The sequence below is a fragment of the Amphibalanus amphitrite genome, unplaced genomic scaffold (assembly GCF_019059575.1).
Source record: "Amphibalanus amphitrite isolate SeventyFive unplaced genomic scaffold, NRLGWU_Aamphi_draft 000400F_arrow, whole genome shotgun sequence".
NCBI lineage: Eukaryota > Metazoa > Arthropoda > Thecostraca > Balanomorpha > Balanidae > Amphibalanus > Amphibalanus amphitrite.
The window spans coordinates 483,560-500,667 of NW_024881894.1; the positions used below are offsets into that span (position 1 = coordinate 483,560).

The 17,108-nt window shown below is 51.7% G+C and overlaps 1 protein-coding gene across 2 annotated transcripts in view; it reads right to left on the minus strand.

Moving 5' to 3' along the window:
* LOC122390561 (BMP-binding endothelial regulator protein-like) overlaps positions 1 to 17,108 on the minus strand; it is a 29,733-nt gene that overhangs the window by 1,835 nt on the left and 10,790 nt on the right. Inside the window, exons 2-12 of one of the 2 annotated variants that reach the window (XM_043383644.1) lie at positions 10,906 to 10,984; positions 5,932 to 6,017; positions 4,661 to 4,769; positions 3,817 to 3,929; positions 3,211 to 3,460; positions 2,479 to 2,732; positions 1,814 to 1,993; positions 1,400 to 1,570; positions 1,059 to 1,209; positions 549 to 728; positions 76 to 253 (exon numbers count right to left, since the gene is read on the minus strand). In XM_043383644.1, coding sequence (XP_043239579.1) covers positions 76 to 253; positions 549 to 728; positions 1,059 to 1,209; positions 1,400 to 1,570; positions 1,814 to 1,993; positions 2,479 to 2,732; positions 3,211 to 3,460; positions 3,817 to 3,929; positions 4,661 to 4,769; positions 5,932 to 6,017; positions 10,906 to 10,984 — 1,751 coding nt within the window. Of the gene's footprint in view, positions 1 to 75; positions 254 to 548; positions 729 to 1,058; positions 1,225 to 1,399; positions 1,571 to 1,813; positions 1,994 to 2,478; positions 2,733 to 3,210; positions 3,461 to 3,816; positions 3,930 to 4,660; positions 4,770 to 5,931; positions 6,018 to 10,905; positions 10,985 to 17,108 lie in introns of both variants that reach the window. The other variant, XM_043383643.1, reaches the window with a different exon arrangement.

A 17,108-nucleotide genomic window follows, 5' to 3' on the forward strand; every position in this document is an offset into this window, starting at 1 on the left:
TAATCACGTGCTCGCTTATTGAGCCGGGGACATTGCGTAAAACTCGTCAGTGTCTCCAAAAACACTCGTCCTTACTTGAAGAAGGGCGCCGGGTGGACCTCTGGGTGACAGTCGGCGAACCGGGCCGATTTCAGCCGGTTACACTGTCGGACTGCGGTGGCTCGCGCGGCCCGGTCGCCGCCACACGACTTGGGCTTCCGTTTACGGTGGCGACGCGTCTGACGTCGGGACTGAGCCATACAGAGGGTGCGAGCTGAGGGAGAGAGAGAGGGGGCGGTCAGAGGAGGTCGGGGGACCAGGTAAGGAGAGCGGGCTGTGGGGAGAGGGAGAGGAAAATAAATAAATAACGGGAAGAAAGCAACGAAGTGAAGAAGATCGATTATCTGTCTACATCAGGTAAATATAAACCTGTTGCAAAAAGAGCTCTCTGCATATCTCTCAACAAGCAGCACACGAATACATCAATAAATACTAGCTAAATAAATAAATAACTTTCTAAAACAGTTTCATCTCATAGCGCCAGCCACCTGTCGCTGAACCGGTCTCACCTCCCACCAGCCAGGAGCGGGCGAACCGCCTGGTCAGCTTGACCTGACGACCTCTTCTCGTGGTGAAGTCGTCCGTCTTGTTGCCGTTGTAGTTTCCACACAGGCCACACATCTTGTTCTTGTAGGAGGGCGGCACCTTGACCTGCAGAAAACTGTCGCCGTCCCAAAGAACACTGACGCCTGGAGGAATAACATTTGTTGTTAACGAAACGACTGTAGAGGGCTGATTGCTTGTGTCATTTCCAGCGTGGCTTACTGTAAACCATGAGACGGTGACTAAACTTTAGCTTATCTTTTTTTCAAAACATTTATTTCACACAGACATGAAACCTTCATAAAGAGGCAAGGCAGCAACTCAGATCAAAGCAAAAAAGCAGCTAGTCCCCGCAACTTTAGCAACAACGCAGCAAAGCAACTTTAGCTTATCGGGAGGAAGGCGAATAAGACGGAAGAATTATCATTAATTTTGTTATCAACTAAAACATTCGGTCTGCTTTACGTGTGCCTCACCCAGGTCGCTGAGCTTGACGACCACGTTGTAGTTGTCGTCCGGGTCCTGGCTGATGGACACCTTTCCGAGCTCGAAGTAGGGCAGATCGGCCCTCCGGTTGTTCACCTTGACCCGCTTCTTCTGTCGCAACGCTATCCTCAGGTCTCCCGCCTGCAGCATCGCCGTCTTTGAGCTCATGCACATGCGTGACAACACTGCAGTTTTGGAGTGAATTCCAGCACATAATCAGGCAATATTGTTGTTATTGTTTTATGACAGAGGCATACAATATTGGTCACAACTCGGAGCGATCAATTTAATCTTAGATGAGTTGTTTCATGATTGGTGGCTAAACACCCACCTTTATGGTGGCCGACTGTGTCCAGCTGAAGAAGCGACTCCGCCGGGGGCTGTTGTTGACCCGGATCGAGAACGATTTGTCCACGCAGTCTTTGGCCAGCTGGTATTTGCACGTACCCTGGTAGTTGTACATTTTGCCGTCGAACGTGTTGTAATGCGGATCGCCGAATACCTGTAATCGTACTACCACTCTCAGGGTGTGTGCACAAATATATCGGCAAGGGCTTTAGCTGGAGCTCGGTATTAACACAATGCATGCTTGTTTTATGAAATACGAATAAAAAATGTCATTGGAAAAGATAGGATGACAAATTCACTAAAGCATTTAATATGAGCAGCAGCTAAGACGTTGCAGTCTCCATTGGCTCAGTAATAGCCGCTGGAACACTCCTCCCGTCTCAGTCTCGACCCTTACCGTGCAGACGGCGTCGTCTTCGACACACTGTTCGCAGCACTGTCCGGCCAGTCGGGCGGCGTGGTGGCCGGCCGGACAGTCGGGGCCCTCCGGAGGACACATCTGGAACTCACAGCGCGGCTGGCCCCCCGAACAGGTGCACGAGGCGCACGGGTTCCGCATCGGCCACGACTCGCCGTCCTGACGGCGAGGGAGGGACGTCAGACCATCACGATGTCAGACCATCAGACCATCACCGCAACTGCAAAACGATTCTTCACAAATCACAGTCACCGATCTAAGAACGTCAATAATTTTATCTTCCGAGCCTATTCAAGTCTACAAATCTTTACCGAGCACGTATGTATAGTCGACTACAGAATGATGTTCCACTCCTCAGTAGCTATCAGTTGACCGGAACGCTAAGTTGTGCCGTTTATCACGGAATTAAGCGTGTCGATTGTGAGCATTGCGACAAAGCTATAATTTGTAAACTCAGCCCTTGTGATGCGGCACAGCCTACCACTCCAGGCAAATAATTGCCTGTGAAAAGTGGAACATCATTCTGTAGTCGACTATACGGTTCTGATCTGCACTTATTGTCCTTATAGCATAACATTGAGTTGGGTTTCTCTATTGCTCGACCTCTGCCTGCTCTCCAGCGCTCGTCTCTGCAGTCTGCTCACCTCGTAGGTTTTGCCGAGGTACCGGCAGACGCGCCGGACGCGCTCCGGCCGCCGGCAGACGGGGCAGCAGCGGTCCGGACTGTACACCTGGTGCACCAGCGGACACGCCAGCTCCGGGCAGCTCTGGCGCGCGCACACGCTCGTCGAGCCCTGGCACGAGCACTGCGTGCACGGGTCCAGCGTGAAGTTCTGGCCATCTGAGAAGCGCCGCTTGCCCATCACACAGCCGTCGCTGGGCTTGATCCGTCGCGTGCCTGCCGGCCGGGGAGGGTGGGTGTTGCAGCGCGTCATAGGGCGCCCCGAGGTCGGAAGGAGACTGGGGAGGGGGACCGAGCAGCGGCTCGGCGGTGCAGCTGGGCTCTCCGGCGGAAGTCTGCCGGCCAGGGACGCGGCGCTCCTCTCTGTGTCCAGCTCCACTGACCAGCCTGTTTATTGGTTCAACGGCGCGCTCAATTGGCCGTCTAGACACAGAGGCGTGATGAGGGCGCCGCGCCCCGCCCGATCGTCCGGCGACCGGTGCACGCGACCGACCGGCCGGCCGGCGCGGCCCCGTCCCGGTCTGCAGAGACTGGGAGCTGACCGGGTGGGTGGAAGGATCGCGGACAGTTAGCGGTGGCGCCGGCAGCACAGGCGCTACACGCTGCCGTGGTATTTTCTATGAACTGACCTGTGTATGTAGTGGTCGGACAACATTTCCCGTTAATAGACGGACGGTTTCCGCTGTATACTGACCTGTGCAGCTGTCGCAGCACTGGCCCGGCTCCCGCTTGCTCTCCGAGTACGGACAGGAGAGCGCCGGGCACACCTGTCGGTGGCAGTGGTGAGTGCCGTCCCGGCCACACCGGCAGGTCACGCACGGGTCACTGAGCAGGGTCAGGTTCTGGCCGGGCGCCAGCAGCTGACCGGACAGCAGACAGCCCGGACAGCGCGGACAGCACTGTCCGGCCGCCGCCGGCAGCGGACTGGCGCACGGCGTGTGGCACTGCCGACAGAGGGGACGGGACGCGTCAGCACGCCGGGACATAACGCTGAAACGTGCATCACGCCGTGCATTATGGTGATAAGCGTGACAGATGGCTGGTGAGTGCGTTTACGGAAACAATGGGTTGTACTGTATGCGTACGTTTGTGATATACGAGTTCGTAAGCTGATAAAACAAATCAGCATTGCATACAAATATTCACAAATGCTACATGTAGGTATACATAGGTTGTACGCAAACATATTACCTGCACACCTAAAACTCGGAATCAGTCGGACAATCTCGATGGGGATTTAGAGACGTTCAAATACAAACCGGCACACACTGAGGCCGTCATCGGGACGCAATGTCGTTACCTGGATTTTGGAGACGGTGACCACGCCGCTGAAGCAGTGATTCAGCTGACACGGGTCACTGGGGTCTGTCCACGCGTCCCCCTCGGAAAACCGACCCGCCGCCGTCTGACAGCCTGCCCGAAACATACAGAACAAATGGTGAACGGAAACTCATGGGAAAGCCTCTCACAAACGTGCGTATTGCACAATGATATTCGATAGATTTCTCATAAATTTGTGAAAGGACAGAAACACATTCGTTTGTAAGCGCATGCCGACAAATTATAGCTCGGTATGTAAGATGGGTGGGTGGATGCCATTGAAACCGCAGAGGGGCCGGATATCTGTTTGAACAGCCGCCCGCTGACCGGTTCCGGCTGCCTGCTCAGAGCCGGCAGTTTACAGATACAGCGAGACCGGACACTGCTTGTTCAGAGCCTGCAGTTTACAGATATAGCGCGACCGGACGCTCCGCAGCGCCACGACACAAACTGCATGCTTCTCTGGTTTCCGCAGCCTTTCCAAGGAATACTGCAGGGCAGACCCAGTGTTGCATTGCATCTTGAAGCACGTCAATGCTGTTTATTTGAGTGCTGAGCGCCTGTCATCAGCGGGTTCTGGGTAGCTCTGTCCGTGCTGTCAGCACTATCTGGGTCGTCCCTGTTCGCCTATGACGGCGAGCGCTGATGTGCCGATAGGGTAAAAGGTCTGCACTCTGTAATAACTTGTAATGCCAGCGACATGATCGGCAGCTAATTTGATAAATGTTTAGCTTCAGTGGGCATAACAAAACTCAACTGTGGTCTGTGGCTGCATCAAATGCTAAGGCAGAGCGCTAGTCACCCACACCTATTTGGTCGGTTACCTTTGCACTTTTCGCAGCAGGAGTCTGGGCGCAGTTTTTGTCCCTCCAGTACCAGGTGGCACGTGTCCGCCATGGGACACACCTCTCGGTCACACTTGACCCACCGGTTCTGCGGACAGGTTCGGTCAGAAATCAGCGAGGTTGTAACCCTGTGGCGCTTATACAGTTGTTATAGGTGTGCATGTACGAGAACAGCTAATAGGGCTGGAATCCGGAGTCAGACATCAGGCTGAAGTCGATAGTCAAGTAGTTCGTGTTAGGAGTAGTTATTAATAGTTAATATTTATAGTTAACTAAAAGTAATAGTAATATGAACAATTAACTAATAGTAATAGTAATATTAATAGTTAATGAATAGTAATAGTTAGAACTAGGTAGCTAGGACTAGCAGTTATGACCATGACCATTGACCAGTTAGGACTTATGATCATCGATTCCGGAGTTAGACTTTAAAAAAAAAAAAAAACGGAGGGTAGAACGAAGCTTTCTGCATGGAGCCCACATTTTTCCTTGTGTCACTTCTTTAATGCGGTTCCATGCTGGTTTATGAAAATAGCTAAGAACGTTTCAAACATCCTCTCGATAATGCTGACCAGCCGGGTAACTGGATGACTAGGACACCGCAGTGCAACTGGAGCGTGTTCAAGCTGGCCTGGCCTGGCCTGGCCAGTGGACTGGACTGGACTGGACTGGACGGGGCGGGACTGGACTGGACTGGACTGGACTGGACTGGACTGGACTGGACTGGACTGGACTGGATTGGACTGGACTGGACTGGACTGGACTGGACTGAACTGGACTGGACTGGACTGGACTGGACTGGACTGGACTGGACTGGACTGGACTGGACTGGACTGGACTGGACTGGACTGGACTGGACTGGACTGGACTGGACTGGACTGGACTGAACTGGACTGGACTGGACTGGGCTGGACTGGGCTGGACTGGACTGGACTGGACTGGACTGGACTGGACTGGACTGGACTGAACTGGACTGGACTGGACTGGACTGGACTGGACTGGACTGGACTGGACTGGACTGACACCAGTTACTGAGAGAAATGTCTTTCTCTAATTTAGGTCATCGCGACGTTCAGTCACCTGAAAATAATGTGGATCGCTATGGAACTCGGTCCGGCCATTTACGCTGGTGCTATTTCACATCGGCATCGAAGTCGCCGGCTAATGCAGTCGAGCATAGACGGAGTGCGGGACATTATTACTATGTGTGTTATAACTGGCCGTATTTCTCCCAGGGTAGCCACACTCACCATACACCTGCACGTGATGCACGGGTCGTCTGTGACGGACGGGATGTCCATCAGTTGGCCCTCGTTTGAACAGTCGATATCCAGACCTGCCGACAAGCCGTGCAGGCCGGTGTTAGTCACAATGCAAAAATACACCACACACGTTGACACTCGTGGTCAAGCTACAGGACCATACTTATCGGTCAGTCGGGAATGATGCTTATTGCGCAATGCAAAATGAACCTAGGACACTCACACGGTACAATCACATGCAGTTCTTTAAGACAATATATTGCCGGTCGCTTGTATTGGCACCTAATACGCGTAGCTTGGATTAAATCGGAAAAAAGATATTGAAGGCTCTCAATAATTGTTTGATTAAACACATGTTCTATTCTACTAATTATATGTACATTATTAGTAGATTATTATTAATAATATATACCAATATATCACCTATTGGTCGAGTTTATTGGAATAGGGATACATCAACGCTATCATTTATGCTTCAATACAGCGTAAGCGTATTGTCATGTCTGCCGATTTTAACTGACCAATGGTAAACAAATATTGAGAGTATGCATGTTAGGACTGTTACTTTTTAAAGGGCCTTTAAATTTCCTTAAAATAGCACATACAAAAAAAACATTTGTCTATTGTTATGACGTTCACAAAAAGTCTGATGTTAAAAACCATCTCGCTAATAGTTGATTGTTGGTGTTAAAAGAAGTAAGCTGCTGTTCCACGTATCATTTACCAATGTCATTGCAAACAAAGAGCATCAAAGTTACCCGCAATCAGCAGCCAAAGTCACAGGGAACATTGATGGATGCACGCTGCTAGTGCACACTGTACAGTAGGTCTACTAAAAAAGTCCCCCGCTCCAGAGGCGGCCGGCCGGCCGAACCCCCGGATTCCAGCCCCGACTCTATTGCGCAGGCCGCGGCAGCGACACGGGTCAGGTCGCGGCGCCCGGCGAGTGGGTCAGTTGGCGGCGGCCGGCCGTGGAGTGAGGACGCCGTGTGTGGGGCGCAGAGATGCCGCAGTGCAGAGGAGGGGAAGATAATGACTCTGCACGATGCCGGAAATGATGCCCTTGTGATCTAAATTAAACACCTGCAGTGTATATCCTCCCTTGCCCCATTCCTATTTTATCATAATCCTTTAATAATCCGTAATGGCCATTCAACGCAAGCAAGCAAACAAAACAACCCGTTTAGCGGCGACATCATCTCGGATAAAAAAGCGACAGTGATGTTTAGAATAGACTTAGCGCGAGGGCAAATCGAGGGGTATAACTATATGTATCACATACCGAGTATTTTTTTCCCCATCTAGCGAATTAAGATTGGGGATCTTGTCCAACAAGTCAGCAGCCGTTTTAGACACAGATAAATGCTTTGTTTTCGGTCGCATCATTAGCTGCAATAATTCGAAGCGAGGTTTAACCCTCGCCGGCCGAGAGGAAGGGGTGGATGCCGCCACCATGTATTTTTTTTTTGCGGTAGCTCAAAGCACACTGATGATAGAAGGTTGACATTTCACATGCCTTACATTTCATTCAAGCCGGATCACTTGACATCAACCACCTTTTCAGGTCAGGTCACTCCTAACTATGATGTCTTAATTAGGTAAACCTCTGCACGGTTGTCGGTTATAAAATGATGCATTCCGCAATTCACTTAATGTCATATAAGCATAATGGGGAAATATGGAAACTGTTAATTTGGCGTCGGAAATGATCTGAAACTATACCTCAAGCACATGAAATCGTGACTTCATACATTCTTGGCAAGGTCTAATGCTTCACTTTTGCATTGGTCACCTTGCGTGACGTCATTTATGACGTCACTAGGGTCATACGAGTGCTTCGTCAATAATTCCCGATCAAAATGAGCTAGCCAGTCGGGACAGCCATCAATGGACTTTGCAAGACTTGCCGAATCAAATGTTATGCAACATGTCCTCCTTTCAACAGCTTCGTGACCTGCGTTGCTCTAACATGACATTGACCTGAGGTAAACATCCTAAATTGCTTCACCTAAACAAAAAAGCATATAAATCGACGCGTCTGGGAACAGAAAACACGATTGTATCGAAATGACGATGATGCGTTTAGTTTTTTTACCAAAAACCGATCAAATGCCTTAGGGGCCCTTGACCTGCCCTAAGAGGTCACTAATATTTTAAAATGGGGTACCAGTCGCTGCGTCACGTAACGACGCAAGCGCTCGTTTTTTCCGCGAGGCTCTATCAGCTAGCTCAACTACAGGAGCTAAACATGGGGTCGGGGAATCGCTCCCTTCTCACTCACTATTTGGCCGGGATAATGTTTGCAATTATTGTTAAAATCTAGCATTTTAAGATTTCAAATGACCCATTTTTTCCCGCCCAAGTCTTTCAACTCAAGGTCATAACACCAGGTCACGTCAAGTGACCTTACCTCAAGGAAAGTGCCTGTGCTCATCATATCTAAATACACCGACTAACCGATCGCTTCAGAACTTTCAGCGATTTTAATGGGCAACAGTATATGTATTTGAAACGTTTACTTTGCAAGTTTGACATTGTTGACAGAAAGGCAGGGTCAATTTTGAGATCGCTCAAGTCAATGGGAGAAAATTGAATTGAACTGCGCTTTTTTGGACAGAACGCATAATAAACACTCTGAAAACATGTGGTGCTGAGATACAATACTGAATGAGAAAATTGTTTTTTTGCTGGGGGCCATCTTTTTCGGTCTGAAAAGGCCCTTGCAGAGCTATGACATAACTATGCTCTGGTGTAGTAATTGGGTTGTGCGAGCCAGCGACAGTGATCTGCGGAAGCGAGACTGTTCCCGTGGGACGATTGCCCTGTCGGCACGGTCCTGCCGTCTCCCAAACGGTCACCCAAAGAGGATTATGTGTCCTGGAATGGATCCGACATCAACTACTGGTTGGCTGGTGGGGTGACCTCCAGTCCAGAGAGGAAAGCATGAAGACTAGGGGCGATGCGGATTGGTTTTTCCTGAGGATAGCGAGGACGGAAGGAATCTAGCACCCTTGAACCTTCCTTATACTGAATGTATCTCAAGCTGTTAAATCTCCTAAGCGTTTTTTCTCGACATCGTCAAGGTGTCATTAACAAAAATATGAAATCCGGGAGGATAAATTAAATATAGAAATTGTGGCCAACAGAACATTATCAGTTGCGTTCAACATACTCGTAAGCATGTTCACACATCCAGCTTACATATGAGCCATGTAATAATTATTTTTGATAGACATGCTTAAGTTATGAAATCATCTGAAGTGTTTGTAAAGTTCCACGATACGGATCTAATATCCTGCTATGCATTATGAACATTTCTGGTCAGGTCATGTCTTTGAACATAGGCCAAATTTTTCAAATGACCTTTAAAGATCAACTTTTGATTCATTCGAAGCGTTTTGATAAGAGGAACACGAGGCTGGTAAAATTAATTTCATGCAAGTTTTAAGCTAAAAACTTTTAAGTGTTTGTGGAAAAGCAATTGGTTTTCTCATAATACCTACCGATGGTGGCAACTGGCAGTTCAGGCAGTTGTTATTTACATGCTAAGCCGTTGACCTTAATTAAATCTGACAATATTATTCAGACATAGCGGTAAACGAGCTGATTGTTGTGTTAGGTTAGGCTGAGCTCTTTCGGTCGATTTCAGAGTGGGAAGGATGATAGGAATTAGGGGGAGACAGGGGGCCTGGGCGGGAGTCCTGGACCTCATGCTCCGCTGGCCGCTGGGGCCGAGCCCATCACGTGGGTTGGATTGCCCTGACACATGGATAGCCCTGGGCGGTGTTTCACGGCCCCGCGCTGCAGCACGCTGCGCTGCGCTGCTGCATTGTTGCGGCGGTTGATATGAATTCGGCTCCACGCTAGCGTTGCGAGCTTCCGAGTCTGTTGATGTTTCCATGGAAATAGGAAAACCAATGCACCGATGCGCGCAACGCACCCTGTCTAAGCAAAATTTTACCATCGATGACCTCTAGTGACATGACCTCTGGCTATGACCCGATCCAAAATTGGCTGAAGTATTTTTTTCTTATTTTTGCTACTTTTGACGCTACTTCGAATACCACTTAAATGCCCAAAGCTGAGTTAAAAGAATGATGCTCAATCCCCATTTCCCCTCCAACAGGGCGTGAGAGTCTAGGCATTCCTGTGGGGCACGGGCTAACAATGACTATCTCATAATCATTGTGGCCATGAACATCTACTGCCATTCTTTAACACCGGTTTCGCTGCGCTGAGCGGTGGCCGTCCCGTTTGTTGGATTCTACAGCTGGCTGGCGGAAAGCGTTACCGGCCGCCCGTCCACCGCCCGCGGGCCGGACCGAGCGGTCCCGCTGACCCTACCTGACCTGAGCCCGGCGCGATATGGGACAGGCAGACGGGGGTTCGGCTCAGCGAATGCAGCGCCCACTGGTGCTGGGGACTTTTTTAATAGACCTACTGTACGTACGCTAGTCTCCAATCTGCGGACGGCAGTCACCGGACCGAGCGGGCCCGTCCGGGCGTACAGTTCTGACGGTCGGTACAGTAACGTCCACCAGTGCGTGCAGAATACCCGCTGTTTGCTTATATCGTGCGCCAGTGACCATTTGTGCGATACCGCCGGAGACACTTCACTACAATCAGTCGCCTCATGCAACAGCGGCTGCATGGAGCATCGTATCGCTGCGGGCCGAATCCGCCGGACTTTATGGTCCGTAAACGAATCGTTAGGCTCTCAGCATGCAATATATGCTTCCTTTCATTCTATTTTTGCATGGATCTACATTTACGATGCTGGGACTAATTGACTAGAATTGTTATTTGCTACTTCTGGTGAATGGTGATGTCTCTTAGTCTCGAATGACTCCCCACAATATTTGTTTCCACTTTACATCTCATGATATGCAACCTTTACTAACGTGAAATCGTATGCTTACCACCAGCATCAGAACCTTGGAAGTAGATAGTATATCAACATACCTTTCAAATCGCCGGCTATTGCACTTCTGAATAAGCAGGTGATGACAATCAGAAGACATATAAGCCTCCCAGGAGCCACCTGTGAACAAACGGCGTAGGTCAGTGGCAAGAACAGACAGGCTAGAGGTATTACAAATAAAGGGACCTACTGAGCTACCTTGAGAGAAGCCGCTTATTAAGCTCCCTGCTGAAGATATCTGCACCCTTCCAGCCCACCCACGCCCGTCTCCGCCGACCTCTCGCTCGGTATGATGGCGCGGCGGTAGGCCCATCCCGCGCCCCGCCCCGTCTCTAGCCTCCGATGGCCCGTGACCATCCGGCGGCGTCCGCCAAGGGCGCGGCTGTGAGCCCTCTGCTGCGCCGCCCCCGGCCCGCCCCGGCCCGGACCGGCCCTGCAGACCGCCGGCCGCGCGCGGCGGTCGGACTTTGACATGGCCGAAATTAGGCGGCGGGCTAGGTCCGGGCTCGGATTACTTCAGATACGCCTGCGCTCCAGGCCTTCCGAGCGGTGCAGACCGCCGAGTGTTTACCGAGCGGTGAGCGGGGACAGGGCGCTCTCATCGCTCCGCAGACAGCCTGGCCGGCCGGCCGGTCAGTCAGCGGGAGTCTGAGTCAGGGAGTCATTGTCGAGACAGGCTGCCTGGCCGGCCAGTCAGTCGCCGGGAGTCTGAGTCAGAGAGTCATCACTGAGCGGACATCACTGAGTGGAGACGTCCTCGAGAGAGGAACCGCCGACAGCTAGCCGGTCAGTTAGGTACTGAAGGTAAACGCGGTATCTGTCTGCACAGGTCAGGGCAGTATTTGATGACCCGAGCAACAAGTGGTCTGACACAGACTATTTCAATTTTCAACGGTGATGGCATGCGAGCAATGCATCTGCTACATCGTCTTGCGTTTCGTAATTCGTACTGCTGCTTTACGTATCTACCGGAAAGAACACCCATTTACGTCGCAAGCGTTAAAGGATGAATAAACTGTGCAGTATATAAAGAGAAGATGAAGTTGAGGCAGCGAGTCTAAAAAGAAGCAAAAGGGAGAAAAGAGAAAGAAGGAGAAAGGATGAGCGTGAGAGACGATAGAGAGAGTGAGAGAGAGAGAGAGAGAGAGAGAGAGAGAGAGAGAGAGGAGAGAGCAAGCAGCAAGAGAGAACTCGAAAAGAGCAGCTTATAGTCTCTCTCCCGCTAGGGACATGTAATGCCCTGAGCTTCGCCGCCTCTGTGTAAACCACACATTGGCTGAATACCGTTCGTTCTCCGCTGCAGTACTTCCGTTCTGACGAAACATTTTTCACACCATGACACCATGTTCTTGGTACCGTTTATCGTGTACGTTCGGCCCGACCCGAGCAAGGACGACCGACACTCGACTGTCATGGGTTCTGTTACATGTCCCAAAATGCCAGCGAGTTAGTCAGCAGCCTTTCATAGCACAGCGCGGTCCCTGTCCAGAGCCAAACGGTTGCCATTGATTCGGATTCTTTTCACATTGGACATTGGAACCTAACTGTGTATGGTATCCACTTACGTAAAAGCTCAGATCATATGGCTCAAGAGAGTCGATAAGCTCAGGAAAGGATGAGAAGATATTCATCTATTCCATAGCATATGTTTTGCAACTTTCGGAGCACTGATACCGAGCTGACATGACTACCCTACCGAGTACCGGCTATCTTGTCACCAAATCTTTACTAGTAGACCAATGCTTTGCCGTCAGACACATTGGTCTCGAGGTCACTGACCCAATGGCAGGCAGCATTAGGTAGTCACTACCACGCACTGTCCTGCCCGGTACACGCCTCTCCCTCCCTCCTCCCTCTACCCCCCCCCCTCTCTCTCTCTCTCTCTCTCTCTCGTCCCTCTCCCTCTCCCGCAGCCCTGGGACAGCTCGCCATGAGCCACCGCTCGGCGCCGCCCACCCGACAATCGAGCTGGGCCAGCCATTTGGTTTGTAAATGTCGGCAGCACAAGGCCGCGCCGGCGCCGGCGCGCACAAAGAATGCGGATGGAGCGGCTGCCGCGGCGGTGGCGAGGGAGGGCCGGGCCGTGACGGCGCCGGCCGACACGGAGCTGACACGGCTGACACGGCAGACACGGAGCCGACACGGAGCCGACACGGAGCTGGCACGGCTGACACGGGCCCTCGCAGCGCTAAACCGCGATACCTATGCGTGAAACGAATCGTGGCTGCAAGTGTGCAAACATGAAATAAGAACATACGGTCGCCGAAAACATCTTCCCAAATATAAGAAGATGGTTCGGTCGTAGTAAAACAATCATGTATTGTTGACGTCACTCGTCAGCATATGAAACATTCTATATTGAGTGAATAAGGAGGCATATCTTGGTGCAGTTCTAAGCAGCTGTAGCTATGGTAGCAAGAGGACACGCGAAGATAAGGACGTCTTGTTGCCAGGACAGTGCAGTAGCACTGAGGCAGGAAGTTTGTATCAGCGCATTGGACCAAAATCTGGAATAGAGTCCCGGGATGACGTTTTAGCCTTAACACGATTGAGGTCCCGTAGTTCAGCTTACGCCAAAAGTCATGAGCCGTAAATCAATAATAATGGATCGCGGTATGGTAGTCCGGCCTCCGGTGGCTGTGACGTGCAGGTCCGGTACGGAGAACGAGCCAGGAGTTTCGAATCGCTGTCGGGGGTGGCAGCGCTGCGGGCCGCACGCAGCGGGCGGCGCAGCGAATCTACGACGCACAGAGACCGAGCGAGAGAGAGACGGCCAAGGCCGTACTGAGCGGGGCGCGTGGCACGGCGGGTCAGCGGCAGCGCCGGGCGGCTGGCCGCGGGCGGCGCGTGGGACGGTCGGACGGCCGCCGCAGCACCCGGCCGGCCGACCGGCGCGGCGGCAGAGGCAGGCGCCACACAACGGTCGAGTCACGCCGAACCGCCGCCGAGACTCGGCGCGGCGCCGAGTGGCGCCCGGGGTCAGCTCCATGATTGCCAGACTTCAGCCCACTGGGTCAGCGGCCGACGGGAAATGCTGTAATTATGGCACCACCAGCCACAAAAAGCGGCCCTCCGGCGCGGTTCTTTAGAAAAGGCTGACAGTGCTGTGATTCGAACAATTCGTGAAAGTAGAGCACTTATACAATGCCTGCTTTCAGCTTCATGAATTAAGATCAGCGGGATGGCATATTTCACAGCGATAGGCCTTTTGCGCCTGGAGAGTTAGCTGGAAACTGTGCTAAAACCTTTCCCATCCCGCTGGCCTTTGACAGGTGAGCGGCGATCTACACCCTCGGTTCAGCCTTCAGCAGTCTCGCTAGATCCACACTGAACCAGCCACACGGAGAATGCGACCGTCACTTGTGGCTGGGAGACAGAGAGGTCCTCTCTCAACAGCAATATGACAGTGAGTTAGGCAGCTTAATCGCAAACCGGCTCTGGACATTAAACAAATACCACCCGAATTGCTGTCAGTATGTGTCAGAGCTGTCGTAATCGGCGCTGCCTCTCTGAGCCACTCATATCGAAGCCAACAGTCGAAGACACTGCAACAGTTGTCCCTCTTATCCTCCGGGCGGAGCTCCAAGCTGTCAGCCTAAGCCCCAGCCCTCTCCCGGCGGCTGCGTGCCGGGGAGAAGACGGCGACGTTCCGACAGTGCGGCGGCTGGTAACCCGCAGGTCCCAGACAGACCAGACGCGCGGCCGGACGTCGACAAACAACTGCTCCGGAGACGGCGGGTCGCCGGAACAGCGACACGGAGCACAGACACCCAGTCCGTGTAAAGACAGAAAATAAATACAGGGATAGGTCAGAGGCACATACTCCGTATGTGCAGCTGGACAGAGGACAGACAACGAGCAGAGGGACGCTGAGATGAGGCCAAATAGCCGTTCCACAGACTGGAAGGTCTGAATGCGGTCTCACATTTCTCCGTGGAATCCAATCTACATAGAAAGGCTGCTTTGCGCAATGCACGGGTGCCTCCTGAAAGAGCGTGCGTTATTCTCGTTGCAACAGGTCCGATTCCGAGAAAAGTGACTGGTTGTTTTCCAGCAAATGTTCTACCTTTTGTCTTCAAGACTACAGAATGGACAGCATCTGCCATCCAGGAACAGGGCAAAGCTCTCTGCTCAGGCGGTATCGAGAATGGTCTTTGTTCCTGGGCAGTCTCTGTCTGCATTGTGTAGAATGCACGGTGGAGGTGCACGGCCTGAAAGTCTCTGATCGCAGTACAGCTCCAGTCAGTCTCTGTCTGTCTCTGTGCTCTACGAAGATAGACGGTCTCTGTCTCTGATCGCAGTACAGCTCCAGTCTCTATCTGTCTCTGTGCTCTGTGGAGGTAGACGGTCTCTGTCTCTGATCGCAGTAGAGCTCCAGTCTCTGTCTGTCTCTGTGCTCTGTGGAGGTAGACGGTCTCTGTCTCTGATCTCCGAGAGGCTGAAAGTCTCCGTCTGTGTCCGTTACGGTAAGTCTGCTGGCGGAGGTGGGTTTGACCACGCCCGAACCGCTGCACGTACGATAACAGTGCCAAACAGACGGGCCTGCGTCTGTCTGTCCCTCGACCCGTCCAGCCCAGTCTGCCATCTGTCTGCCGATCAGCCAGCCAGATCAGTCTGCCACGTCACCAATCCAGATCAATCTGTCACACAAAACAGCAGGCCGGGGAACGCGACCCTCGGCCGGAGAGGTGTAAGCCGACCGTGACGCGTCTGGGCGCCCGCCGCCAGTTCCGATCTGAGATCATTGACAGATCACCGATAACGTGTAGCGTAAATAGTATCGCCAGAGTGGCACCGGCACCGCGCCGATTTGTCCGATTAAAACTGGCGCCAGCTTTATCAGCGGTGGCTCTAATTATCGATTTGGATGAATCACGATGTAAACTGCTCTCACGGGTTGCCCGACATTGCATCATTTTGTTAGTGCCTGTAGGTAAAGCCCGGTCGTGTTTCGGTTCAAAAGCTGCGGCTGCGGCTGCAGCTAAGACAATGTTTGTCTCGCCCGACCCAGGACGAGGGACATTAGACGGTTACTGCACAGAAGCGTCTACAGCCGTATATGGATAAGGAAATCTTTGTCTCATAGATCCCTAACATGATCCATGACAGCAATCAATTCAACTGTTTATCCTCCTGCCAATCGCTGGTCAGTGGTCACGCTAGATCGACGGAACAAAAAACAACATTTGGAGTTTGAGCCACTTCAAACGCGTTTACAGATGTTCGTCTCTGCCGGCCGAGTGGTGCAGTGAGGTAAGCCTCGGCCAGTGGTACGCTCGGCTGCTGCTGGTTCCTGTTCAGACGCCTGTTCAGGAGAGCGGCTGTCAGCAGCCGTGTCGACAGACACAGGGCGTCAGTGCCCAGGACATGATCCTGGTCACAGCGGAACCAGACCGGTGGCGCCGTCCCCACTGCGGCTAGCGCTCGGCGACCATCAGAACAGAACCGCAGAACGGTGGACGCGTCTGGTGGTCACCTAGTTCGTTCTGTAGTGATATTGGATATATAAGGACCTATACCGCGGACTAGACTTTGCCACTGCGTGGGATTTCAGCGCGTGGTTAGAGAAAGGCTCTATTTCGAAAAATGGACATGGGCCATTCCTTAAACACTAAGGCTGGGGGGATCCATGTGATCGCAAGGCACCTCGCAGTTGCGATCAAACGTAAGTTGAATCGGAACAGATATTGGAGGGATCCATCACATCGTAGGCTAAGTAGATACGCAAGTTGTATCGCAAATGGTGAAGATACGAACTAACTTTACGAATCTTCTCGGTCGATCGGAAGGCCGATCGTAGCGAAGCTTTACCTCTTTCTCAAGAGAAAAATATAAGAAATTTTCAAAATTTTCACAAAACCGAAATATATGTTAAACAAATATGGTTGATGAACACGTGTGCAAAATTTGAAGTCGATTTCTTCAAAAATGGCTGCGCTAGAGCGTTTTAAATTTACACGTTGAAAACGGTCACTTTCACGTCATTTTTGTAATTATTTTTTTCAATTTTGAAATTTAAAAAATGTTCTGGGCAATTTTTCGCGTTAATTGCGAAAATCTGACCAGAACATGTATCGCACCATCAATGATCCGATACGCTATCAGAGGCCGCGCCGCGGACAGGTGGGCGCGGCGATACCTAGGCCGCGTGGGGGTTACACTGGTGTTCGGGAAGGGCTATGTCAACGCGAGGCAGGCCGCGGGGGAGCCGGTTGCGGCGCCGGTCCGTATTTGTCGGCGCCTA